At 40.7% G+C, this 25776-nt stretch overlaps 1 protein-coding gene across 1 annotated transcript in view; it reads left to right on the forward strand.

Annotated features, from left to right (window-relative positions):
• The window catches only part of Copa (coat protein complex I subunit alpha), a 48829-nt gene that overhangs the window by 8056 nt on the left and 14997 nt on the right, over positions 1–25776 (forward strand). The window contains exons 3-14 of the mRNA XM_075989147.1: positions 231–304; positions 2845–2925; positions 3193–3269; positions 4338–4447; positions 11364–11473; positions 14055–14154; positions 15495–15630; positions 16526–16608; positions 20145–20295; positions 21420–21486; positions 22553–22628; positions 24549–24631. Of these exons, the coding sequence (XP_075845262.1) occupies positions 231–304; positions 2845–2925; positions 3193–3269; positions 4338–4447; positions 11364–11473; positions 14055–14154; positions 15495–15630; positions 16526–16608; positions 20145–20295; positions 21420–21486; positions 22553–22628; positions 24549–24631 (1148 nt within the window). The remainder of the gene's footprint in view (positions 1–230; positions 305–2844; positions 2926–3192; positions 3270–4337; positions 4448–11363; positions 11474–14054; positions 14155–15494; positions 15631–16525; positions 16609–20144; positions 20296–21419; positions 21487–22552; positions 22629–24548; positions 24632–25776) is intronic.

The following is a 25776-nucleotide window of genomic DNA, read 5'->3' on the forward strand; positions in this document are numbered from 1 at the left end:
CTGCCTCAAAAAAAAAAAAAAAGGTGGGGGGGAGAGGAACTGGTGGGGTGGCTTAGAGGGTAAACGTGCTGCTAAGCCTGAGTTAGGTGAGTTCCATCCCTGTGGCCCATATGGTGGAAGAAGAGAATTGACTCTGCAGCTTGTTTTCTGACCTCTGCATGTGCACCACATGTAGACACAAATAAAGAGGATAACTTTCCTTAACATACATTGCCTGCCTTCTTCCCTAGGTCCAGTGCGAGGCATTGACTTCCATAAGCAGCAGCCGCTGTTCGTCTCTGGAGGAGATGACTATAAGATTAAGGTACAGGCCATCTGTCGTGGCTGGGAATAATGGATAAGAGAATGTGGTAAGGTTTGGGAACTAAGGAACTGAAAGACAGGAGAATTCATATATAGAGGACTTGGACTTCTAACATTATCCAAAGCACTTATCCAACAAACACTTACTGAATACTCATTGTATATTAGAAACTTTTCTTTTGTGTGGGAATTGAAAGATAAGTACAAAGTAACTTTTGTTCTCAAGGAGCCTTTATTCTAATACAAGAGATAAATGTACACTCAAATAATAGCATGTATAGTGTACTAGCTGGTTTTGTATGTCAATTTGACACAAACTAGAAGCATCAGAGAGGAATGAGCCTCAGCTGAGGAAATGCCTTGATAAGATCCAGCTATAAGGTATCTTATCCTTTAGTGATCATTGAGGGAGGGCCCATGGTGGGTGGTGCCATCCCTGGGCAGGTGGTCCTGGGTTCTATAAGAGGGTGGAGTGAGTGGGCCGGGGAGCAAGCCAGTAAGCAAGATTCCTTCCTGGCCTCTCTGCATCAGCTCTTGCCTCCCAGATTCTGTTTGAGTTTCTGTCCTGACTCTTTCAATGATGACTAGCAATGCTGAAGTGTAAGCCTAATGAACCCTTCCTCCCCAACTTGCTTTTTGGTCATGGTGTTTCATTGTAGCAATAGAAACCCTAACTAAGACAAATAGTTTGAATGATATAATAAATACTCAAAATAGAAAAAGAACAATCCAGGTACAGAAATGGACATGCATAGCTGGATGTGTTTGGGAATCTCTAGTTCCTTTTAGAGAGATAAAATCTAGAGACAGTGAAAGAGGGCAGAAGACCGAGAGATCTAGAAGGTAGATAAGATCATGCAAAAGTGCACGTTTGCAGTGCTCAGGAGTTCTCTTGTTATTACGCAAGCGTGGAGCCAATACTGGGGCTTAGATAGAGGAGTGGTAGAAGATTTACATTGATTTTATTTTTAAATTTCTCAAATGAAGCTGGGCAGTGGTCCCAGCACTTGGGAGGAAGAGGCAGGCGGATCTCTGTGATTTTGAGGCCAGCCTGCTCTACAAAGTGAGTTCCAGGACAGCCAAAACTACATCTAGAAACCCTGTCTCGAAAAACAAAACGGGGAAAAAAATTTTTTTTTCTCAAATAATAGTAAATAAAAGATTGGATAAATTGGGAAGGACTGAAGACATAGATACCAATGAGGAAACTATTTTATAAGTGCTTAGGGAAAGTGAACAGAACCTGAACTTAGGCAATACCATCTGAAATGGACAGAAGCAGATGGATATGAGAGCTTTAGGAGAAAACCACTGTGATGGACGTCAGAGGGACGATAAAGAAAAGTGAATGAGATACTATTGTGGTACATTCCCCCTCACTGCTGGGGACTGATCTTAGGACTTCATACGTGCTAGGCAAGTACTCTACTGCTCAGGTACATCCCCAGCCCTAACAGAAGGTCATTAACTCGGAAAGAAGAGTCTGCAGTAGGTACAGTTTTCTGGAGTTTTGGAGAATGAATAATTCTGTATTGGCTGTACTGTGCTTGAAGTACCTAGGACACTCACTGAAGATACTTGGAATTTGTCAGTAGTAAGGAGAGAGCTAAAGGATGCTGCACAGGGAATAGTTTGAATGATAGACAAATGATAATCTAAGACAGAGAGAGGTGACTTTCCCTTGAGCCCATTCCCATAAGTCTTTGAGAAGCCTATATTTATGCTCTTAGGTGTGCCTTACTTTCTTCTGAGTACCTCTCTTTCTCTTACCCCTTGTGCTTAAGTCTGCATTAAGATATCTGTATTAAACACCAACTATACTTGATGGGAAAAAGAAGAAAATTGAATAAGTAAGAGTAATTTTATAGTTTGGAGATAAACCAAGGAAAAGCTAAGGAAGAAGGAAGTTTAGGGAAAAATGAAGTTGTCAGAATAAGATCCAGATGAAGAAGAAACCTCTAGATTGCTGAGTAAGGAGTTTATTAGTAATAGTAACACCTTAACGTTAGGTGAGAGTCAACAGAATATAGACAGATCTAAAGGTAAAATATAGTTCAGCAACTTTGGATCTCCAAAACTAGATTTCAGAGGCCGGGTGGTGGTGGCGCACTCCTTTAATCCCAGCACTCGGGAGGCAGAGGCAGGCGGATCTCTGGGAGTTCGAGTCCAGCCTGATCTACAAGAGCTAGTTCTGGGACCAGCACCAAAGTTACAGAGAAACCCTGTCTCGAAAAAACAAAAACAAACAAACAAAAAAAACAAAAACTAGATTTCAGGGCTGGGGATGTGGCTCATTTAAGTGGAATGCTTACCTAATGTTTTTGAAGTTTAGCACCATAAAAAACTGGGTCTCAGCACTCAGGAATTGGAGGCAGGATTAGCAATTCAAGGTCATTGTTGGCCACATAGTAAGTGCAAGTGTAGGAGTTTCTATGTGTATGAAACCCGTTTCAAACAAGCAAGCAAACGAAAGGAACCCAGTGAGACTTTAAGTCCAAGGTGATTATGTCCTACTCCGTGGTTGAATTTCTGTCTTTTCAGGTTTGGAATTATAAACTTCGGCGCTGCCTCTTCACATTGCTTGGGCACTTGGATTATATCCGTACCACATTTTTTCATCATGTAAGTGGCTATTGACCTTCATTATGCAGTGTTCTGTGGTAATTTCTCCACAGTAATCTCTATGCCTGGCACTAGAGCTCCAGCTGTAAATAAGAAGCTGGGCACTGTGATTGCATAGCTTAAGGCTAGCCTAAACTACATAGTGAACCCTGTCTGAAAAACAAGGGCTGGGTATAACTTAGTGATGCTAGGACACTTGTCAAGCATGCACAAGGGTCTGGCCTGACAGAACGAGATTGTCCTAGCCCTGTCTGAAATGTCTTTCAGGAGTATCCTTGGATTCTGAGTGCCTCAGATGACCAAACCATTCGCGTGTGGAACTGGCAATCTAGAACCTGTGTCTGGTAAACCAAGAGGCAGTAGCCTCAAAAAAGGGTCTAATTCTTTCTAAATACTTACAGTCAGCTTCTTCTCAGGTCAGCCATCTTCCTTCCCAGGCAGGCTGTATCTGCTGATTAATTACTGATCATATTTGTAGGATTCTTTTAAATATAATAATATTAGCCTAGATTTTGTGATTTCTTAACAAGAAGAATAGGTCATAAAACTAGACCTTTGGAGTAGAACGTTTAGATCCGTTTTCAGTTCTATGTCCATAAAACTGGAGTTGTAATATAGACAATGAGTCTCACTTAGTGTTTGGGCTGGTTCTCTAGTAGAATTGCCATAACAATTTCCAACTTCAGCTGCTAAAGGTATTCTACTAAAATCTGTCAAGTGTATTTCCTATATGAATTACTAATATTGCATTTATTTTCATATTTTTGTAAGTCTTTAATCTGAGAGTAATCTCGATTCCATGAAATTAGTAATATTTAAATATTAAACAATTAGTGTTAGAAAGAGAATTATTGGAGAAAGCAAAAAGGTGCCATGCAAGCCTGATGACCCGAGTTTGATCCATGTAAAGGGGAGGAGAGAACTGACTCCATGCGGCAGACTCCACGTGGCACCCACTGTTGCCACTGCACTAAGAAGAAGATAACTTTTTTTTTTTTTGGTCTGTTTGAGACAGGGTTTCTCTGTGTAGTCCTGCCTGGCTGTCCTAGAACTTGCTCTGTAGATCAGGCTGGTCTCAAACCCACAGAGATCTGCTTGCCTCTGCCTTCTGGCTGGGGTCAAAGGCATGGGCCATCACTGCCTGGCCAAAAACTATGTATTTTTAAAAAGGAGCTATTAGCTGGACATGCCTTTAATCCCAGCATTCAGGATCAAAAGAACCACAGAACAAAACCACAGAAAAGGAACCATTGTTAGCACAGGTGTCATTGCTTATTACTAGTTTAGAATTGTTAGGATGGCTTACATTGCTTCCACAAAAATATGAGAAAAGCATCCTCTGACTGTAAAGAAAGCATTTAGCTTAGGAGCCTGTTGATTTCTACCTTTAATTGAATGTTTTTTCCTTGCAGTGTGTTAACGGGACACAACCATTATGTAATGTGTGCCCAGTTCCACCCCTCTGAAGACCTGGTGGTGTCCGCTAGCCTGGACCAGACTGTCCGCGTTTGGGATATTTCTGGTGAGCTGCCCAAGTTCAGGGGACAATCTAGTCACGTCTGACACAAAACTGCAATTGCTTAAAATAGCAAGGGTATTTGGCTTTGAACAACGAAATTCAGAATTTCCGTTTCTGTATAATATCTTTGTTTTTGAAGGTATTGAATCTGCTTTGATGTTCATGTTAGCAGTATTTTCTATGAAAGCGACTTACTCTAGGAAGCTAATTTGATTTCTTTAGTTACCTCAGATTTTCATTAAAATATGTACATCTGGGCTGGAGAGATGACTCAGCAGTTAAGAGCACTGGCTGTTCTTCCAGAGGTCCCAGGTTCAATTCCCTGCACATACATGGCAGCTCACAACTGTCTGTAACTCCAGTTGCAGGCTGGTATCTGATACCTTCACACCAATGCACATAAAATAAAATTAAATAAGTTATTTTTTTAAAAAAGTACATCTGATTTATTTAAGAACCAAGCTTTCCACTCAAGTAAAATACATATTTTACTTGAAACATGAAAATATGTAAGTAAATGGGATTTGTGAATCCTGATGCCTTATTTATAAATAGAAAATTCTCCTTATTAGATTTCTTCTATAATAAGGAACATAGAGTGGGAAGGAGTTGGTGACTTTTGTATTCAGAATACAAAATATTAAAGCTTTTAATAAGCTTTCTGAGGGCTGGAGAAATGGCTCAGTGGTTAAGAGCACTGCCTGCTCATCTAAAGGCCCTGAGTTCAATTCCCACCAACCACATGGTGGCTTACAACCATCTGTAATGAGATCTGGTGCCTTCTTCTGGCCTGCAGACATGCATGTAGGCAGAATACTGTATACACAATATATAAATAAATCTTAAAAAAAAATAAGCTTTCTGAGCCCTTTGAATAATTAGGCCAAGTCCTCCTGTCATAATTTATGTGTAATGATTTTTGAGAGAAAGATTGAAATTTTATTGTCACGGAGATCTAAAATGTTGCCACACAGAGAATACTGAGAGAGAATGCTGTCTGTGACGTGCATGGAGGGACTTCATACTGGAATAGGGAACTGAGACTCTAAATACTGTGCTTCTCTGCCCAGTTAAATTTCAAAAACAAAAAACCTCACTCACTGAATTATCTTTATTTGCCACTTCAGAAATTCTGAGATTGGGTTCTTAGGAAAGTCATGTAAGACTGCAAAACAGCATTTCTTCCCTAAATAGGAAGCCCTTGTGGGCCCTTACCTGCTTTTCTGTGGAAGTGAAGGAGTTAGCTTTCCCTTTCTATAAAGTGCTAAAGTGATAACTACCCAGCTCCCTCTGACAGTGCTAGGCTAGGGGTTGCTGCTTTTATAAACCATCAGTGAATGGCAAGTGCAAACTTTGGATTCCTGAATACAATGATTAGAATGTTATAGTTTAACATTTATTTATTGTAGAAATAAACCAAGGAAATTTGGGCACGGTCTTGCATGCTATAATCCCAACACTTAGGAGGTAGAAGCAGGAGAATCAGAAATTCAAAGTCATTCTTGACTACATGATGAGTTTAAGGCCAGCCAGGGCTATATGAGACCCTGTTTCAAAGAACCAAACCAAAGGAAAAACAAAACAAAAAACAAAATCCAAACAAGTCAAGGAGAAAAGAGGGCAGTCGAAGAGTAGGGTCACTGTATCATGCTGTCTCTGCAGTTTTCCAAAGCTTAGAATTGCAAGACAGTGGTGTAAACAAGATGGTTTGGGAGATAGGACCATTGTGTTCATCCTCTAGGGCTTTGCCATTGCAGTTTTCTGTCAGACCGACTAGGCTATTTGAAGTACACCCAGATGTGACCAGCCATGCCCACAGGAGGAGCTTGGTACAGGCTTTGTGAGCCTGTGCCCTCTCCTCCCTGCCAGTACTGGGGAGCTTAGCATTCACTCTGCAGTAACCTGGCTGTGGCTTTCCATATGGTTGCTCCATGCTCACATTCAAGACACACTCTCTGCTCGGGATATACGCACTAATGAGGTCGGCTCCCAGCCTGTGCTGTCCCCGCTGATCAGGGAAAGCTGTGTAGAATAGTCTTGAGTTCTGTGAGAAAGGTGCTGGAGGACGTATCCTGAGTGATTTTTCTCAGTTCTCCCAGGAATTGTGTACAGCTAATCCTATCCTAGAACACAGTTGTTTTTAGATACTAGGGGTTCATCCCCAGAACATTGAGTTGAGAAAGGCCCCTATACCGCTCCACTTTAAAAGTACTGCTTGTGCCATCTGCTGCTAGCACAGCATGTTCCCTGTGGTCTAGCTAAAGTGACTTGGGAAATGCATTTTTAAAAATCCAATAATTAAAATAAGAAGCAATTTGGGGAAGTAAAGTGGCTAGGTTCTCATTTGTGACCATGAAATGCCCAGGGCAAGAAGTACTTTCTTCACCTTTTGCAGGCAGAAAGCATGTTTACATCAAAGTTAAGGGCCTTAGATTAGAGGAGTGAGGGAGAGTATGACCTCGGTGGGGTTTGTGTTGCTCTTGAATGTGTGGGTTACATGGATTGCTGTGTGGTATTACAGCTGCTGTAATTTGTAGATGGTATAGTGAGACTGTTGTACTAACTTGCTGTACTAATGTGAATGCATCTACTATTTCTCTGCTGACTCTGCTGACTTAAAGTAATCCTTTAACTGGAGTGGAAGGCAATGTTTTGGTATTTGAGTAAGCAGAAGAGCATTTGGGTTAGACTTTTTACACTTATATTTTCCTGTCCTCAAAATTAGCATACTCTTCAGAATTCCATTTTGCTCTAGTTCCGGTTAGTCTGAAACAGTAAGAGAAACCAATTTTCTGGTCTCTTAGGGACTGACAATAACATTTTCAAGGCAGGAAAGGACCTACTGAATAAGGGAATGAATGTACCCAAATTTAGGGGATTGTGACATTTCTCATTATTTTGACTCTCTTGAAAAGAAGACTCTAAATTAATGGATAACACCAAGAGAATATAGAATGCTTTAAAGGCAAAGCGGTCCCTTAACACCTTTCCCATGTGAATTTAGCCCCCAGAACTTACTAGAATCTGAATATTCTATGAGCCTGGAAAACAATCATTTGTTTTTAGGGGAACAGTTTAAAAACTAGCTGTGGAAGATGGGTTTCAGCTTGTGCTTCCAAGTAAACTGTCAGTTAAATTAATTTAATATGCTTACACCTTTGCATGTCAACCCCATATAATTCAGGCTCACTCTTTGAAATATCTACTAGAATATATTAATATGCTGCCAAATCCTTTGCTCATCCCTCTCTCTTTACTGCTTTCTCTGGTCCCCACTGGGAGGCATATAATAACTGGTCCATTCTGAGAGTGTTCTCCTCTCCCTCTGGATTTGGGTAGCTGCTGTAGAAATTTTCCATCTGTCGCTCAGTCCTAGTGAGTGGCTTGTCAAAGGCTCAAATATTTCTTCTCTAAGTATCTTTTCACTGCCTGTCACTATTCATCTGTTTCGCCCTTCCCCTTTTCTTGGATCATTGCAGGCAAGTGCAACAAAGACTTTAATTCTGTCGTGCAGCTTTCATTTTAATGTGTTTGTTGAAGGTTATTGGAGGTGAAATTCCTCACAGCTGTCTGTTTTTGTATCTGTCTTGAACCTATTTCATACATTAGCCTCATTAGAAAAAGTTGACAGACCCTATTAAAGGGACAAATGAAGTCAAAGGCATACTTGTGACCATGTATTAATGAAGCTTGAGGGGGCTGGAGAGATGGCTCAGTGGTTAAGAGCACTGACTGTTCTTCCAGAGGTCGTGAGTTCAATTCCCAGCAACCACATGGTGGCTCACAACCATCTGTAATGAGATCTGGCGCCCTCTTCTGGCATGTGGGCATGCATGGAGGCAGAATGTTGTATACATAATAAATAAATAAATCTTTTAAAAAAAAATGAAGCTTGAGGGGAGCTGGAGAGATGGCTCAGTGGTTAAGAGCACTGACTGCTCCTCCAGTGGACCCGGGTTCAATTCCCAGCACCCACATGGCAGCTCACAGCTGTCTGTAGCTCCAGTTCAAGAGAATCTGACATCGCTATACCAATATGCATGAAATAAAGTTAAATAAAATTAAGAAAAAAATGAAGCTTGAGGAGAGTGCTTTTTTTCATAACTTTTATGTCTCTATACCTACAAAGAATCTCTTGAATTAGGCATAAGCTAAGTTATTAAATTAAAACTGTTCTCTGATGCTGATGTTAGGTACTATTCTAATAGAAGAAATACAGTATAGTTTAAAACAATGGCCATAAGTTCATTGAGCTTAACTTTTTTTTCTTTCTCTACAGATACCACATTGTAGTCTGAAGCTTCTTAGGTTTTATTTTCAATTATATGTTTTATTTAGTCCCTGTTTTAAAATACTGTCTGTTTAAAAAAATTTAACAAATACTAAGTAACTTTTTCTTAACCATTTTTTCTCCCAAATATTTTTAAAGGATTTTCATCCCTATTTCATTTTGTTATGTACAATTTGGTATGGTATACATGATTATTATTACCTATCTCTAAGGGTTGTTATCAGAATTAAATCTGATACTGGTACTTTGTATTATAATTTTGCTGCTTTTTAAAAAAATATATTTATTTATTTATTTATTTATTTATTTATTTATTATGTATACAATATTCTGTCTGTGTGTATGCCTGAAGGCCAGAAGAGGGCATCAGACCTCATTACAGATGGTTGTGAGCCATCATGTGGTTGCTGGGAATTGAACTCAGGACATTTGGAAGAGCAGGCAATACTCTTAACCACTGAGCCATCTCTCCAGCCCTGCTTTTTTTTTTTTAATTGGTTTTTCGAGACAGTGTTTCTCTGTGTAGTTTTGGAACCTGTCCTGGAACTAGCTTTTGTAGACAAGTTGGTTTCAGACTCACAGAGATCCACCTGCCTCTGCCTCCCGAGTGCTGGGATTAAAGGTGTGCACCACCACCGCCCGGCCTTGCTTCTGGTTTTAACACAAGTAGTCAGCTTTCCACCAGCCTTCCCTGCTTTTTGAAATAGGACTTTGCTCTATAGCCCAGGCTAGCCTTGAAACTCAACTACATAGCCCAGGTTCAACCTGTGGCAGTCCTACTGCCTCTAACTTCTGATTGCTAAAATTGCATGTATAAGCCAACACAACTTACTTCAAGTAGTTCTCTTTTAAAGATTTTTAGATGAATTGCAAACATGATCGTCCACAAAAAAGACACTTCTCGTCCTGGTGTCTTTTGCCTATCATTTAAAAATTATCAATCAGGCGGTGGCAGCTCATGCCTTTAATCCCAGCACTTGGGAGGCAGAGGCAGGTAGATCTCTGTGAGTCTGAGGTCAGTCTGGTCTACAGAGTGAGGTCCAAGAGAGCCAGGACCACACAATGAAACCATGTCTCGAAAAACAAAAAACAATAATAAAAAAAATTATCAGTGGGGCTGGAGAGATGGCTCAGCAGTCAAGAGCATTGCCTGCTCTTCCAAAGGTCCTGAGTTCAATTCCCAGCAACCACATGGTGGCTCACAACCATCTGTAATGAGATCTGGCACCCTCTTCTGGCCTTCAGGCATACATGCAGACAGAATATTATATACATAATAAATATTTTTAAAAAATTATCAGCTAACAATTCCCCCCAGTGAAACTAGCATCTGTTGGCTTTAATGGAAAAATACATGTGTTCATATCTATAAGCAGCTTTTTATGCAAGAATTATTTGGTGTCTTGTCCAAGAGGCAGGTAGGTGTGAGTACACTTTTTGCTAGTATCTTATTGCTGTATCTTCTCTAGTGTGTATAATAGTTCTTCCAGACTAGTACCTTATTGCTGTATCTTCTCATAGTGTGTATAATAGTTCTTCCAGACTAGTACCTTATTGCTGTGTCTTCTCTAGTGTGTATAATCGTTCTTCCAGACTAGTACCTTATTGCTGTATCTTCTCATAGTGTGTATAATAGTTCTTCCAGACTAGTACCTTATTGCTGTATCTTCTCATAGTGTTTATAATAGTTCTTCCAGACTAGCACCTTATTGCTGTGTCTTCTCATAGTGTGTATAATAGTTCTTCCAGACTAGTACCTTATTGCTGTGTCTTCTCATAGTGTGTATAATAGTTCTTCCAGACTAGTACCTTATTGCTGTATCTTCTCATAGTGTTTATAATAGTTCTTCCAGACTAGATAACTGTTTTGTTTAATATGTGTAGTTCTGCAGTGCATTTGGGATGCCTCTGCACATTGCTTCCAGTTTGGGAAACGCTAAAACACTAAAGCACAAACTCCCCGGGGCATTTCTTCAGATTGTTTCTATCGTGAGGATTGGAGATATGGCTCAGAGTTTAAGAGCACTGACCACTCTTCCATAGAACCTGGGGGTTCAGTTCCCAGCACCTACTTAGCAGCTTACAAATATCTGTAACTTTAATTCCAGAGGATAATTCCAGAGGATATTCTGGCCTCTGCAGGCACTGGTCATGAATGTGGTCACACAGATGTACATGCAGGCAAACCCCCATACTCATCAAATAATAAAATACATTTTTTGAAAAAAATTTAAAAAGTAAAAAAGTAAAATTTTAAGATGGGAAAAGGTTGCTATAGGTTTTATGACCCTGAAAGAAGACATTGAGTGATTGCCATTTGAGGCCACATTTAGAGAAGATTGAAGAATGAAAAGTGCTATTAATCTGAAATAGACTGCTCTTTGAGATGAGATTTAATGAACTGAGTTGTGTTGGAAGTTTGGGCCGGCTCCTAGCAGGGTTCGTGTAAGTGTTAAGGAAGGAGCTAGTGCACACATAGAGGTATTTGTGAGCTCCTTTCCTCCTTTTCTCTAGGTTTACCTGCCCGGTTCATTTTAATCTTATTCTTTTGATACCCATATGAAGTTCTGCTACTTTGCTCTTATGACATTATATTTGCATCTTTCATTCCACCTTAACCCTCCAAAGGTCTGAGGAAAAAAAATTTGTCTCCTGGTGCTGTGGAGTCGGATGTGAGAGGAATAACCGGGGTTGACCTGTTTGGAACTACAGATGCAGTGGTGAAGCACGTACTTGAGGTATTTATCTCTGTTGCCAGTGGTGAGTGCATGCTACCCACTAGAGGAAAGTCTCAGTACGCTGTTCATTTTATTTCATCTCTGTATGGGTGTGTGATGTGTGTGGGTGTGTGCCTCAACACGTGTGTGGAGTCCAGAGGACAAGTTTATAGAGTTGGTTCTCTCCGTCTTTTTATGAGTCCCAGGATTTGAACTGTGACTTAGGGAGTGAGCATTTTATCCACTGAGCCATCTTGCTGGCCAACGATTTTTCATTCTTTCAGCAAATATGTAAGTATTGGGCACCATTTGAGGTTTGGAGAATAGAACTGTAAGTAAGCCAACAGCGAAAGGAAGAGATATGCCATCTTATAAACCCAGTGGGAAAAGAGGAAGAAAACGTGCTTCATCCCTGTCACAAAGCAGAACCCGGAAGAAAGGCTCCTAAAGAAAGTCAGTGAGAACCGGGCGGTGGTGGAGCTGGGCGGTGGTGGCACATGCCTTTAATCCCAGCACTGGAGAGGCAGAGAGAGGCAGATCTCTGTGAGTTCGAGACCAGCCTGGTCTACAAGAGCTGGTTCCAGGGCAGGTTTCAAAGCTACAGAGAAACCCTGTCTTGAAAAACCAGAAAAGAGAAAGTCAGTGAGAAGGACCAAGAGCCAATTTCATATGAGAAACTTTGTTAATGATGAGAAATGGAAAAGAAACTAGGTTTTCTGGTGGTGGTGGTGCACACCTTTAATCCCAACACTTGGGAGACAGAGGCAGGTCTGTGAGTTTGAAGCCAGCCTGGTCCACAGGAGCTAGTTCCAGGACAGCGAGGACGGTAGCACAGAGAAACCCTGTCTCAAAAAAACGAAAAAAGAGTCTAAACCATATAACTACTCACTGAAATGCATACTATTTGAATCAAAGCTGCCTTACCCATAATTCTGTCAAAGAATGTAGTACAATAGAATAGGGACTATCTTGAATCATCATTCTTAAACTTTCATAGGAATTCTCAAGAGTTTATTTATGTATTATATCTGTCAATATTAGCCATATTTTAAATGAAGCAGGTTTTTTATTTATTTTTATGTATAAGAGTGATTTACTTTTGGAGGAACAAGGAGGAGTGGAGGGAATGGTAACTGGTTGGGATGTATTGTATGAGAGAAGAATCTATTTTCAATTAGAAAAAATTTCTAAGTGTTTTACTTGCAAGTATATCTATACCATATGAATATCTGATGCCTTCAGAGGCCGTCAGAGAGCACTAGATCTCTTAGGACTGGAGTTACAGGCAATTATGAACAGTCATATATGGTTGCTGGGAACCAAACCTGGGTGGGTCCTTTTCAAGAAAAGTCAGTACTCTTAACCAGTGAACCATCTCTTCAGCCCCTTGTTTTTTGTTTTTATTTTTTAGTTTGTGCTAGGAATTAAACCTGGTACCTTGCACTTAGTAAACAGATGCTCTACTATTGAATTGAATTACATCCCCAGCCTAAGACTGAGGGCCTTTAAAAAGATGGGCTCTGTTAGCATATATCTCATTAACTGTCATAGCAATGATGTCATCACCTATCATGTATCCTATGGAAAATATGGATAATAACAATAAAGTCTTAGGATTAGGAAAGTAGCTTTGAGTTTACAGATTTCCAAATGGCTCTTGGAACTCCTCCAAAGGATTCCAGATCATGCTCTGAGAACTTCTGCATTAACTTATAAAGTAGGTCTTTATACTTAAGAAGTTACAGTTACTTGGAGCAATAAAACATACATAAACAAGTAAAAAGGAAGGCAAAACATACTAAATACAAATAAAACTAGCTCAGTGGTGTGGTGCATGCCTTTAATCCCAGCACTCAGGAGGCAGAGGCAGGCGGATCTCTGTGAGTTTGAGGCCAGCTTGATCTACAAGAGCTAATTCCAGGACAGGCTACAAGCCTACAGAGAAATCCTGTCTTAAGAAAACAAAACAAGGGGCTGACAAGATGGCTCAGTGGTTAAGAGCACTGACTACTCTTGCAGAAGTCCTGAGTTCAATTCCCAGCAACCACATGGTGGCTCACAGACATCTGTAATGAGATCTGGTGCCCCCTTCTGGTGTGCAGGTGTACATGGAAGGAATGTTGTATACATAATAACTAAATAAATCTTTAGAATAAATAAATATAAATATATATATATATCAAGCTAAATTTCCTGGTGGAAATCTTTGGAAGGCCCCGTGAGAATTTGAAGTAAGTAGACATATTGACATGGCTATTCTAATGTTCAAAGCTTTACAGTATGCCAAGTATAATACTACATACCTGTACTCCAGAAGACTGAAGGAGAAAGGTCTATACAACAAGACCCTGTCTTTAAAAACCATATCAAATGAAAATAAAACAACAACAAATGGACTTTAAAGTGGCACAGTCCCTTGAGTCTTTTTACTTGAAGAGTGTTTCAGAGGGCTGGGGAAATAGCTCAGTGGTAGAGGACTGTCTTAGCATATCCAAGGCCCTGAGTTAGAGTGCCCGTATTGCAGAAAAAGAAACACCAGCGTGATTGCTTTGAATTATGTCTTTAAAGCTGTTTTGGAAGACTCACCTTGTCTTTTTAACAGGGCCATGATCGTGGAGTAAACTGGGCCGCCTTCCACCCCACCATGCCCCTTATTGTATCTGGGGCAGACGACCGACAAGTAAAGATCTGGCGCATGAATGGTGAGTAAGGCTGTGGTAGTGTTGCCATATCTGAGGAAGGGACTGCTGGCCAGTGAGGGAAAGTAGCCAGGTCTTCTGGACTTGGATCTGTTTCCCTTCCTTGGGTGATTATTTCTTGCTAGTTCTAAGTGATTAGTCATTATTTCTTCCTTTTTTCCTCATGACTTATAATCTTTTTTTTTTAATATTTATTTATTTATTTATTTATTTATTTATTTATTTATTTATTTATTTATTTATTATGTATACAATATTCTGTCTGTGTGTATGCCTGCAGGCCAGAAGAGGGCACCAGACCCCATTACAGATGGTTGTGAGGCACCATGTGGTTGCTGGGAATTGAACTCAGGACCTTTGGAAGAGCAGGCAATGCTCTTAACCTCTGAGCCATCTCTCCAGCCCCATGACTTATAATCTTATTAAGAGACATGAGCATAGTTAGAGTAAAAATTCATGCAGTCATTTAACAAATAGTAACTGTTTTGTTTCAGATTGTGTTCAGGACTCTATATTATTTGAGTAGAAAATTCCATGCTATAAAGTTTATATTGTTCTAAAATGTCAGCTAGTAATACATACAAAGAGAATAAGATAGAATAAAAGCTTATAGAATTTTTTTAATATAGGTATTGTAGTCAATAGGGGCTCAGAATAAAAGATCAGAGATGTACAGAAAAACTAGGAAGTTTAGAGCTGAGATAGCATGTGATAGTAGCTCCAGCTACTCAAGAGGCTGAGTCAGTATTGTTCCTAGGAGTTCAAAGCCAGCTTGTACAACACAGCAAAACTGTATCTCCTTAGAAAAGAGGGTGTTGAGGATAGAATAAAAACAAAACCACACAGACAAACAATACATAAAGAGGAAAAGACTTACATAAAATCATTGCCCCATTTGGGGAAAAATTATTTTAGTATTTTTGCAATAATACGTAACACTTGATTAAGAGTATCATAGCTAGATATGGTGGTATATTCTTGCAGTCTCAGCATGTATGATGTTGATGACAAGTATAAGACCAGCCTGAGCCACATAGCAAAACCTCATCTCTTCAAAACATTGGGGCTATAAAGATAGTTCAGTGGACCTTTAGAGGACCTGATTTTGGTTCCTGACATAGCACCTATGTCAGACTTCTCACAACCACCTATTACTCCAGCTCCGGGGGATCCAGTGCCTTGTCCTGGCCTCCACAGGCACTGTACTTAGGTGCATAAACTCACACACAGATACACACACATAATTAAAAATACAAATAAAATCTTTTTTTTTTTTAAGGATGTTGGATTTATAGATGCTAGACTTATAAAGAATTGTGGTAATAATTCCTTTTGTTCTTCAGAGTCAAAGGCATGGGAGGTTGACACCTGCCGGGGCCATTACAACAATGTGTCTTGTGCTGTTTTCCACCCTCGCCAAGAGTTGATCCTCAGCAATTCTGAGGACAAGAGTATCCGAGTCTGGGATATGTCTAAGCGGTAAGGAAATTATTAATGTTATGTGACTTTCTTATTCTCTGTCTTTGAAAATTAGATTAGAAACCAACCATGGTAGCACATACCTGTAATGTCAGCACTTGGGTGTTGGCAGGGGGTGGTCATCTGTTGTGTGGTGAGTTGGACCCAACCAAGGTTACCTGAAACCCTGTCTCAGAAATTTAAAAAAACAACAACAACAAACGATGAGATGGCTCAGCAGATAAAATCACTTTGCATACAAGTTTGATGACCTGCTTTAATCCCTGAGCCTACAGTAGAAGAAGAGAACCAGCTCCCAAAAGCAAGTTGTCCTCTGACTTTCATGTGGTAGGTCGTGTGCACAGGCGCACACCTAATACGTTAATACTTTTTTTAAAGGAAAGGGAAAAGTTAAAATTTTCTTTCTCTTTAGCATGAAGAAAAATCAAGCCCTACATTATGAAAATCTGAAGGGTATAGTTCTTTGTGGTAAAATTGTTTGCCTATCGTGCATGAGAGCCTCAATTTAATGTCCACTGCTGTTAAAATAAATAAGCAAGCAAACCTTAGAGACTGAAATATCAACACATATTTATTAGATAGAAATCTCCGTGTATTCTTCTTTCTCCTCTAAACTTAAATGTGATTTTTTTATTTCCTTCTTGGATGTTTAGCTAAGGCAGTGAGAACTGGGAAATGAACATGCAGTAGAAGTGATAAGGGAGAAGCTGGAGTTGCAGTAAAGGGATCAGTTTGTCCTTGAAGACTGTATCCCGACACACAACTTCATCTATACTGTTTGTGTGCCTAATCCACTTTCAAAATCAGCTTATATGCTTTCTGTCAGTTCTCTTGTGTGTGTTGTGCTGAAGTTTCAGAATTAACAGTTTTCTTTGTATACCTTTTCATTTCCTAGGACGGGGGTTCAGACCTTCCGCAGGGATCATGATCGTTTCTGGGTCCTAGCTGCCCACCCCAACCTTAACCTATTTGCAGCAGGTGAGAGCCATTTCTTATCCCACCCCTCTGATTTAGTTAAACGTTTGTAAGATTTGAAAGTGGGTTTTCATTAGTTTTGTCTCCAGTATGTGGTAATAAGATAACAAAAAGAAGCAGAATTCTCAGAGCCACCTAATTGAAGCACTTCTCATTTTTACCTCTCTTTTGGGGAAAGTGTTTCTTTAGTGTTCTTCTCACCCCAGTTCTGTTTAACCTTAAGCTCATTCTCTTGAATGTGCTCCTAGGAGCTCCTAGGAGACTAATATTGAACACTTAGAGTTCTCACACTGAGAAAATAGAAGTCAAGTCTGTTTCATTCATTTGTCAAATACATAATAAATATTAGACTCTGAGTGCTGATATCAAAGCAGTGCATGAAAGTCCCTGTCTTGATGGAACTTTAAGGGAAATAGACTGTAAACAGTAAGTATATAAAATGATGTGTGTTTGAAAACGCTTTGAACAAAAATGAAGCAAAAAGAAAGATGATGACAGTGTGTGTCCTATTGGCTTATATTGAGTGTTCAGGGAAATGAAAATGAATGATAAAGGAAGACTGTTATAGGCAAAGAACATGAACTGCATGAAAAAGAGAAGTTCTTAGCATGATAGGGGAATATTAGAAATGCCAGTGGGAACATAGTATATGGTATTAGATAGTAAAACCACATCAGATTTTGCTTGGTTTTATAAGCTGTGGCTTTTTTTTTCTTTTTTTTTCGAGACAGGGTTTCTGTGTGGTTTTGGAGCCTGTCCTGGAACTAGCTCTTGTAGACCAGGCTGGTCTCGAACTCACAGAGATCCGCCTGCCTCTGCCTCCCAAGTACTGGGATTAAAGGGGTGCGCCACCACCGCCCGGCTAAGCTGTGGCTTTTAATTGATTGTTTTTACTCTGTTCTTTGGGGGCTTGCCCCCCCCCCCAAGCTCCCAAGTAAATACGTGGAGACTTATTCTTAATTAGGAATGCCTGGCCTTAGCTTGACTTGTTTCTAGCCAGCTTTTCTAACTTAAATTATCCTATCTACCTTTTGCCTCTGGGTTTATACCTTTCTCTATTCTAGGTGTCTTTCTTATTTCTTACTCTGTTGGTGGCTGTGTGGCTGTGTGGCTGTGTGGCTGGCCCCTGGCATCCTCCTTTCCTTTTCTCACTCCTCCTTCTCTTTTTCTCCTTCTGTTTATTCTCTCTGCCCCTGGAAACCCCACCTATCTCTTTCATGCCTATCTATTGGCTGTTCAGCTCTTTATTAGATCAATCAGGTATTTTAGACAGGCAAAGTAACACAGCTTCACAGAGCTAAACATATGCAACATAAACGAATGCAACACATCTTTGCATCATTAAACAAATATTCCACAGCATAAACAAATCTAGCACATCTTAAACTAATATTCCATAATAATGGCTAGAACTTAATATTTTACTCTGGCTGGGCAGTGGTGTCACACACCTTTAATCCCAGGTGGTGCTCTGTGAGTTCAAGGCCAGCCTGGTCTACAGAGTGAGTTTCTAGGACAGCCAGAGTGTGCAGAGAAACCCTGTCTCAAAAAAAAAAACAAAAAAACAAAATTTACTTGGATGAATTAAGAAGACTGTGGTTTGACTCCCAGCACCCACACAGTAACACAACCATCCATAACTCTAGTTCCAGAGAATCAGATGCCCTCTTCTGACCTCTGGAGGCACGTATGTGGTATACAGATATACATGTAGGCAAAGCACTCATACACAGAAAAAAAATCAATCAAGCTTTTAAAAGAAGCCATTGGAAGATTCTGAGTTGAAAGTAAAGCTGGTATGTACATGGACAGCAAGTAATTGGAGTATAAAAATAAGATTATTTAAGGAGTGGATGATGCTAATGGGAGACTACAAACTTTTTTCCCCTCCAGGCAGGGTTTCTCTGTGTAGCCCTAACTGTCCTCGAACTCACAAAAACCTGACTGCATCTGCCTCCATTGTGCTGGGAATAGAGGCGTGTGCCACTACCACCTGGAAACATTTTCTTAAAAACAATCATAAAAGCTTTTTTTGTTAGGCTGGGCAGTGGTATCCCACTCCTTTAATCTCAGCAGTCAGGAGGCAGAGGCAGGAGGATCTCTGAATTCGAGGCCAGCCTGGTCTACAAAGTGAGTTCTACAATAATTAAGAGAGCCTGTCTCAAAAAAAAAAAAGATTTTTTCGCTTCTTGTTTTTAATTTATTTACTTGTTTCATAAAGGCTTCTTAAATTGACTTTTATTTTACCAGCGAAATGGCTCAGCTGGTAAAAGTGTTTGCCAATAAGCCTGACCACCTGAGACAATACCCAGAACCCACGTGGTAGGAGAAAACTGACTCTCACAAGTAGTCCTCCTGCCTCCAAACACATAAAACCATATGCCCTCCCCGTAAACAAATAAATGTAGAAAAAGTAAACATTCATTCTTTTAAGCAGATAGTTTTTATGGTTTTCTTACTTGCTAAAGACTGAGGAAGAATGAAAAATCATATAAATCTGTCTTCAGAGAACATGTGAAATAGTTGGGATGAGACCCTTGAATGCTAACAGCGTTTATACACAGTATTAAGGGAATACGCAGAAGGGTGTACTAAACACAGGGCTGGGAATAGAGTTCATTGGTAGAGTGCTTTCCTAGCTTGTTCCAGATCCTGGGTTCAATAAGAAAGGGCAAGGAGATGAGTGATAGAAAATTACTTGAAAAAAAATTCGAAGGATTGTGAGAGTTTAGAAATGCATTTAGATGTTATATTATTCTGTTATCTATAGCTATAGCGAAATACTTCACACTAGGCAGTTTTTTTTTTTTTTTTTTGGTTTTTCAAGACAGGGTTTCTCTGTGGCTTTGGACTAGGTACTTTTTTAAAAAAGGGATTTAGACTGGAGAGATGCCTCATGGGTGAAGAGTACTTGCTACCCTTACAGAGGACTAAGGTTCCATTCCCAGCACCCACATGGTTGTTCACAGCTGCCTGTTACTCCAGTTCCAAGGGATCTGATGCCCTCTTTTGGCTTCCTCAGGCACTGGGCGTATACAATGTGCATATAATTTGAATGCAGGTACTCACATGTACACATAAAGTAGATCTGAAAAAAAAAAAGGTGTTTATTTTTTTCACCATTAAAGAGGTTGAAAATCAGAGATTGAGCAGCCCAACTGTTTGTCCTTTGGTCAGGATTCCTTTGGCTCAATTACAGTGTGACACAAAGCGTCTTGGTAGTAGTGATCAAGAGGGAGAGATCACATGACCAGGAAGACTCCAGAGAGAATTCAGGCTATTCTTTGTACAGCAACATTCTCCCCAGGGTGCGCTATTGACCTAGTGACATTCACTAAGCCTCCTCTCTTAGAGATTCTACCACCTCAGTGTCTCACACTAAGCTTCTACACGTGAACCCTTGAGGCACAGTCCATCTCCAAGCCATAGGAGATGCCCTCTACCCTTTTAGCATTGAATATATTCATCTGTGTATCTCCTATTTCTAACTATCCTTTTGCTTAGAGATGATTGTTTTCTCTCTTCCCTCTGTTCTCTAGGCCATGATGGTGGAATGATTGTATTTAAGCTGGAACGTGAGCGTCCTGCCTATGCTGTTCATGGCAATATGCTGCATTATGTAAAGGACCGGTTCCTGCGTCAGCTGGACTTCAACAGCTCCAAAGATGTAGCTGTGATGCAGTTGAGGAGGCAAGTCTGACTTCTCCTTTCCACATCCTTTCATCTGTTGTACTTCCTTAGGCAGGACTCTTCAACCAGCCTTTTGGGTCTCAGCTATCAGACATCGATTCCCATTGAACAAACCTCTTCAGTTTAAATCCCATAATGACAGATACAGGGGTGTCATGAACGGGAGGTTTTCTATTGGGACTGCTCATGGCTCTCTGCAAGGACATTCTACTAATGCCTACAAAATCTCTTGCAGATCACAGAAAGCTCCTAGCTAAAAAGTAGCCCAATTTGGTAATGCAAATTTTGGCCTTTTTCATTTATGCCTTGAGGAACCTTGTGGCAGAATGGGGTGATAAAACCTAAATGACTGCAGTTCAGGATAATAAAATAGGGAAGATATTTTTTAAGAGTTGCAGTACATCAGAACTCAACCTTTACAGCAAAATCCCACAACCCTAAAAGGCAAAACCATCTCTGGAACGGTTAGCTCTGAAGATAAGATAACCTCTGGGATGCCTGGCCAAAGGACCTGTGCTTTGAATGCCAGCTGCAGCATGCTGAAACATTCATGGCAGCAAACACTGGCATGCAGGCTTGATAACCACCCGCTAGCTTCACTATGACAAAAAAATGGGTTTTTGTGAACAGTCCCAGGGACAGAAGAAAACAAGCAGAGAAATCACATCAGGCTACACTGTGGTGCCCACTGCAATTATGCATAGGAATTTGTACCAGGCAGAACTGTCACCACTTACCACCTTCTGATGGAAATGTGGCTTGTGCTTTGCTGATTGGACGATTAAGTAGTCAAGCTTTAATGGAAAGAGAAAAAAACACAGTATCTGTTTTTCCTCAGTATAGAAGTAGTGAACATATGTGTACTGAGTGGCTATGTAGACATTGAAGGGATAATTCTTTTTTTCTTTCCTGTTCTTTTTTTCTTTCGTTTTTTGAGACAGGGTTTCTCTTGTGTAACAGCCCTAGCTGTCCTAGAACTAACTCTTGTAGACCAGGCTGGCCTCGAACTCACAAAGATCCGTCTGCCTCTGTCTCCCGAGTGCTGGGATTAAAGGCATGTGCCACCACCGTCCAGCCTTCTTTTCTATTCTTACACCTATTCTATTTCTTCCTTTTTTATGTAGTGGTTCCAAGTTTCCAGTGTTCAACATGTCATACAATCCAGCAGAAAATGCAGTCCTGCTATGCACTGTAAGTAATTATGGCATCTCTAGATTCTCCTCAGTTTTTGTGAGTATCTTATTGCCTTTAGATATGCCACTAATGGCATTTTTGGGTTTTTTGAGACTGTTTCTCTGTGTATCTTTGTTTTCAAACTCACCCTGTACACCAAGCTGGCCTTGAACTCACAGAGATCTGCCTCCCGAGTGCTGGGATTAAAGGCTAAAGGTGTGTACCACCATTACCCGGCCTCTAATTGCCTCTTCAAAGCTCCTCCATTCCCTCTCAATACTGAGGAGTAAACCTATGGGCACCTGGTGGGCAAGTTGACCCTTTCCTAATAGAGCTCCTAGTGGATGTTTTGTAAGAGCTGACGCAGTGGACACTCCAGCTCACACTAATGGTCATGAACCTAAAGGGTTGTGAAGTGGTCAGAAGGAATGCTTGAATTGTGTGCTGTGCACAGGAGGTGCCTTCTGCTCCTTCTGCTCAGGTGAACACAGCAGGCCTGTGTTGGAAGCTGATTCTCCAGTGAATCACCTCTGAGTTTTTAGGGCCCTCCCCGTTTCCTGCCACATAATTTGGAAAAAAAAAAAAAAAGAATGAAGAAATGGCATTCTAATTTTAGTATACTAGTCGCTGAATGAAAACTGCTTTTCCTATATAACTTTTCATATGTAATCTTGCTCATTTAGTATGTAACACAACCATATTCTTCTGACAGTTTCTTGACTGTCTTCTTAGACCAGTTTTGTTTTGTTTTCCTTTTCTTTTTTCAAGTATACTTTTAAGTTGACAAGTATATTCAGATGAAGCACCAGGTTCCTCGTCTTTTAATTTGTGGAATAGAGAGAAATCTTTGTGTCTATTCAGATAATATCTGCATTTTTAGAGGATAAAGAAAATAGTGCCATCAGTGCTTAGTTATTTGGCTAAGAGCGTTATAATTGTTACATATAGAAATAACTCAAGCACCCTCTGGGTGCAGGTAATGGAAGTATGCGTTCAGTATTGTCTGTGTTGCAGTGATGTCTTCTCTGTCAGAAAACAGTGTCTTCAATGCTGCTTCCTAAACATGTCTTCCTTTTCCCTACAGAGAGCAAGCAATTTAGAGAATAGTACTTATGATCTATACACCATCCCCAAAGATGCAGACTCCCAGAATCCTGATGGTGGGTGCTCTTCGTCTCCTCCACTCTGCTTCCAGCTCTCCTCACCAATTATCATCACTTCTTTTCAAGTTTTTCATATCCCATCCACAGGCCGTGGCTACATCACTCATGTCTGTTGGCAGGTGCTGCTGACAGTTGCACCAGAGGCAATTGTGGTGTGAAATATTCATGTTCTGCCTCCATTTTATTACCCCAGCTAGATATATATATTTTATAATTTGGTTATTAGAAACTCTCCATTTTCTCTTTCAGCACAGCATGTTATCCTAGTTTATTGTCAGCTGATATGACTTTCACCCTGGTAGTTTCATTTATTTAAAAATGTGGCTCCAGTCTTGCAATGTCTCATCCTGGGCCTGGGGATTTATTCTTGCCTTTCTATATCCAGATCCGATTTGCTTTCTTTTGCATGTCAAAAAGATGAGGCTGCTAACAGCCCCATGACCCACCTGGGATCCCAGGATCCAGCTGAGACCCCTGCCTGCCTCTTTCATCACCACCATCCCCTGTTGATGTCCTTACTATTAGAACTTGCTGACAAAACATTCTCAGAATGGATTGGAGTCTCGTTTATGCTTTTTTCAGTGCAGTTCTTCCAGTGGATTTACAGGCCTTAAACAGTTTAAAGCTTATTCCACAGGCCCTGCCTTTTACTAGTACATTTTGTTATTTTATACCCTCCAAAGTTCTGAGAAATATTTTGCTAGGTCTGTCCCTTTTGTGAGTGCCAAGAGATCTTACTATTGTAATATTCTCTTTTGTTTGTTTTGTTGTTTTGGAGAGTGCACATATACATATAAGAGAGGGTCTCACTGTATAACCCAGAGAAGCCTCAAACTCATAGTTGCCCTTAATACTGGAATTACACATTATGCCATCTCCCTTTACCCTTTTAAATGTGCTCAGGCTGAGATGATGAGAGAAACAATATATATATATTTGGATCCATAAAGTGAAGTCTCCCTCAAAAATTAGTCAGTTAAGTCTTCCTAAGTAAACTTACGTTTTGGTGCCTCCCAACCCACCATAGTTTTGTTCATTTTCCATATCTCTTAGCATCAGTAGAAGTTCTGTTATCCATCCTTTAAGAGGGATAGTAATTATAAAGGTGTGGTCCAGTGGTGGACACCAGAGAGAGAGTAGAAGCTCAGGTAGTATGAGTTGTGGTAGAAATTTGTTTTGTAAATTCTTTGCCATTCCAGGTACCAGAAAAGTACAAAGCAAGGCTGGCCAGCATGCTCTGGTCTGTTTTCCATTGATATAACAGATAAGACTGTTTGAATATATTCTTTACAAGTTTCTCAGAGAGTGGAGTATCCATTTCAAAATTCTAATCAGCTGCAAACTGAGGAACATTTTATAACTCTCCTCAGGGCAATAATGCTGAATTGACATTCACAGAGCAACAGCTTGATGCTGTGTTGCCCAGCACTGAGCCTGTCAACATTTAGCTGGAAGTACTGTGTCCCACCCTGCCCGACTAGGGGGCCAGCATTAGCATGTTAAAAGCAGCCGAGCAGCTGCGTCCTGGGGTGGGGTTCTGTCACTTCTCCAGCTTGCTTAGATAGGAGGTCTTAGACTTTGACAGGCTGCTTGCTGTGCCTCAGCTTGGCCAGGAAGGCCCTGCTCGTTAGCTTGATGGAGTATCTGTCTCCCAAGATGGGCAGCATTTCTGCCAGGATGTGGTGCTGGCTGAAACGCAGCCACTTGGCCTAGAGATAAGAGGCTTGGCAGGGGTGGGGGCTGGAGTTTGGAGGGAACTGGTGGAGAAAACTCACTGACAGTAGCCTGAGGTTATGGCTGAATTAGTTAGGGAGCAGCTGAACTGGCAAAGCCAAAATGGCAGCTCCATGGCACCTGACTCTGTCACCTGCTAGTGGCTCACCACATGCTCTCATACTTTGGTTTTGTTCTTCTCAGCCCCTGAAGGGAAACGATCCTCGGGCCTGACAGCAGTTTGGGTTGCTCGGAATCGGTTTGCTGTCCTAGATCGCATGCATTCGGTGAGTTAAGGTTGAAAGTGGAAACCAGGTTAGGGAATCCTATAGCAGTACACAGTGAAGAGCACTGCTTTTTCTTAGTCTCTCCAGAGCAGCTGTGGTCCTGGGGTCCTGGGTCTCCCTCTAGCCCTGGCCCTAGACTAATCCCTGGGGAGGAAAAGTTGATTTGTTGGGTTGATGTTATAGGGCTCTGGGCTTCTGAGCTTAGGGGAGCTAAGACCATCAGATTTTAATTAATTTAGTAAAATATCATTTATATGCAGAGATTTTCCTCCCTGTCCCACTCCCCTTATCGGTACTTAAAATGTAATAGGTTTAGATTCCCAGGCATGGTAGCACACTCATTTAAGGCTTGAGGCAGGCAGATTTCTGTGAGTTTGAGGCCAGCCTGGTCCCCAGAACAAGTTCCAGGATAGCCAGAACTGTACAGAGAAACCCTACCTCAAAATAAATAAATGAATGAGTGAGTGAATGAATGAATTAATACGATAGGCCCAATTTAGAATAAGTGAAGGTCTCCCAATAAAATACTTAACTAAAGCTTAATTCCTGCCTGGTTTCTTTCCAACTGATTGAGAAAATCAAATTTAGGTGAATATCTTTTTTTGTTGTTTGCTGATTTTTGAGTCCTAAGGATTGGATTTAGGGCCTTGTTCATGCAAGGTAGGTGCTTTGCCACTTACCTATATCCCAAACTATTTTTTTTTAAACTGTGCGTGTGTATGCTGTGTGTTGTATAATTTTGAGCATCTCACTAAGACTAGTGAGGATCTGTGTAGACTGGGAATGAACTCACTCCTTAACCCCTACTGGGCTCGTAGTCCTATAGTCCTACCTGAGCCTCCCAAGTGGCTGAGATTATAAACCTACACCACCACAAGGATAAGGCCCAGCCTCTCATGATTTCTTTCTCTCTCTCTCTCTCTCTCTCTCTCTCTCTCTCTCTCTCTCTCTCTCTCTCTCTCTCTCTCTCTCTCTGTTGTTGTTTTGTTTTGAGGCAGGGTTTCTCTGTATAGCTCTGGCTGTCCTGGAACTCACTCTGTAGACCAGGCTGGCCTCAAACTCACAGAGATCCGCCTGCCTCTGCCTCCCTGAGTGCCAGGATTAAAGGCGTGCGCCACCACCACCTAGCTAGGATTTCTTTTTTA

This window comes from Microtus pennsylvanicus, chromosome 10 (genome assembly GCF_037038515.1).
Source record: "Microtus pennsylvanicus isolate mMicPen1 chromosome 10, mMicPen1.hap1, whole genome shotgun sequence".
NCBI classification, from domain to species: domain Eukaryota; kingdom Metazoa; phylum Chordata; class Mammalia; order Rodentia; family Cricetidae; genus Microtus; species Microtus pennsylvanicus.